General features: G+C 47.0%; 1 protein-coding gene across 1 annotated transcript in view; it reads right to left on the bottom strand.

Annotated features, from left to right (window-relative positions):
- Positions 1 to 780, bottom strand: part of ANKRD40 (ankyrin repeat domain 40) — a 13,772-nt gene extending 12,992 nt beyond the window's left edge. Inside the window, exon 1 of the mRNA XM_029927007.1 lies at positions 663 to 780. Within this exon, the coding sequence (XP_029782867.1) occupies positions 663 to 780 (118 nt within the window). The remainder of the gene's footprint in view (positions 1 to 662) is intronic.
- Positions 781 to 2,372: the final 1,592 nt, after the last annotated feature.

The following is a 2,372-nucleotide window of genomic DNA, read 5'->3' as shown; positions in this document are numbered from 1 at the left end:
CCCGCCGCTCCCCGGCTGCTCCCGGCCGCAGGCCCCAGCCTCCGCCCCGGCCGCGCCTCCCGCAGGCCGACTCCGGGGGACCCTATTCGGAGTGACAACCGTGACCCAGATCTTTTCCGTTCCTACCCTCGGCCCCGGCGCCGGGGCTGGCTGTTTATGTAACTGCTGCACAACATTAGCTGCCGTGATTCATGGACTATTTTTAGACGTCCCCACCCCGCAGCTTCAGAGGAGGAGGACAGACACATGGAAAGAGAAGAAAGCCTCGCGGAGAGCCAGAAAAGCCTTATCCTCGGGCGCAGGCTGTTTACCAGGCATCAGAAATAATTGGTGTTTCTTCACACCGCCCCCCCCCCGCTCCCCCGCGCCCCAAGTCTGGCTCTTTTTCCTTATCTGAGCCAACTCTTGCCCAGCAGGATGGGGAAATGGGCTGAAAAGGATCCTACTATTATATGCCCATAATTGCAGAGATAGATTACACTGTTCTTTCTTCTTTTCACAGTGCTTGGGAGCAGCCAGTTGGAATATTTATTTCAATCGCTGTTGTTTTACTTCTCATTTTAGACCTATTTCTTTTAACTTGGCTTGCAGGGAAAATATTTATATGTGCCCAGAGTCTATAAACTGTGATTTATTACTGATTATAAGCCATAACTGATTACCCTTCATGAAGGCCGTGTGAGGATAAAAGCAGAACACCACAGAGACGGTGGCGTTATCTATCCGGGTGCTGATGCCAGGATCTCCTTGGAGAGCTATGGTGTGTATTATACACAGCATTTTGCCTGACTCCTGCCTGATCAGTCTCCTGGGGCTCAGAGCCTGGGTTGGCACTGCTTTACCACCCAGTGGGACAAAACTGAAATATTGTTTTGCTGAGCCCAGGTGCCTCTGAGAGAGAGAGAGGTCTTCCAGTGTGTCACTAGATGGAACCTCACAGATGCGGACAGTGGGGTTAAGGAAATAACCCTGTGATGGAAAGGAGGAAGACCTGAACACAGAGAGGAGAGGAAATAGGAAGAGATAACTTTAGCCATGGAGTTTTCCTTTACCCTCTCTTGGGGCCACCCACGGTCTGCACAGCAAGCATTTTTCTTGCTGCCTTTTCAGGAAGACCCAGGTTTGTTTATTATGACACAGTAATTCACACAGGGCTCAGTGCGCACCAGGTGGTGCTGCATATAAACTGCACACTTCAATTGACCCCAAGGCAAATTGAAACTCAGCTTGAGTTTACATTTTTATTTGTCCCCCAATTTAAATTTTAATTCTCAGATCCAGCATGATGCTCCTTCTGATGTGCACAGCACTGGAATCGGGTCCTTTAACATAATTTGAGTGACAGGGAAGTAGGTAGCAGCCTCTTTTTTTAAAAAAGCACTTTTAAATCAGAGGGTTGTTGGAGGGGTTGTGGGAGGGGTGATGGGCTAAATGGGTAAGGGGCATTAAGGAATCTACTCCTGAAATTATCATTGCAGTATATGCTAACTAACTTGGATGTAAATTAAAAAATAAATTATTACAAAGAAGTTTTGAAAAATTGGTAGTGACAGCACAACAAAGTCTGTGAATCCTTCCTTAAGAGGATTAGAGCATGTGCCCTACAATAACTATTAAATCAATAGATATTAATATCTTTGTAAACTCAACCTTTGCTTATCTTTGACTCCAATCTGCTCCTTGCTTTCTTCACATAAAAAAAAACTTGGGGTGCGTGGGTGGCTCAGTCAGTTAAGCATCCGATTCTTAAAAATATTTTTAATGTTTTATTTATTCTTGAGAGAGAGAGAGAGAATGAGCAGGGGAGGGGCAGAGCAAGAGAGGGACACAGAATCCGAAGGAGGCTCCAGGCTCTGAGCTGTCAGCACAGAGCCCAATGCGGGGCTCTGACTCACAAGCCTTGAGATCATGACCTGGGCCAAAGTCAGACGCCCAACCTACTGAGCCACCCAGGTGCCCCTAAGCACCCAACTCTTGATTTTCGCTCAGGTCATGATCTCACGGTTTGTGGGGAGCGCTGAGTTGGGCTCCTCACTGAGAGCATGGGGCCTGCCTGATGCCTATTCTTTTACTTCCATTTGTCTATACTTTGTATCGTCTCTCACTCACTAGGTATACTAAGCATGCATTGTTTGCCAGGAACTATTCTAGTCACTGAAGGTATTGCTGTAAACAAATTAGGAGTGCCAGGTTTCAAAGAACAGACAGCCTGGCAGGGGAGACAAGGCAAGCAAACAATAGACTGCGAGAAGCATTACAGTAGAAGCAGTATGGCATATGGTGCGGTGTTTGTGAGCAGGGAGATTAAAACCAGCCTGCATGTATTTGCATCTGAGCTTTTGCCACGCATATCATCTTAGAAGAGTTATTTC

This window comes from Suricata suricatta, chromosome 17, assembly GCF_006229205.1.
Source record: "Suricata suricatta isolate VVHF042 chromosome 17, meerkat_22Aug2017_6uvM2_HiC, whole genome shotgun sequence".
Classification (NCBI taxonomy): Eukaryota; Metazoa; Chordata; class Mammalia; order Carnivora; family Herpestidae; genus Suricata; species Suricata suricatta.
The sequence above is the reverse complement of the archived record's forward strand: the minus strand, read 5'-3'. Positions and strand labels throughout refer to the sequence as shown.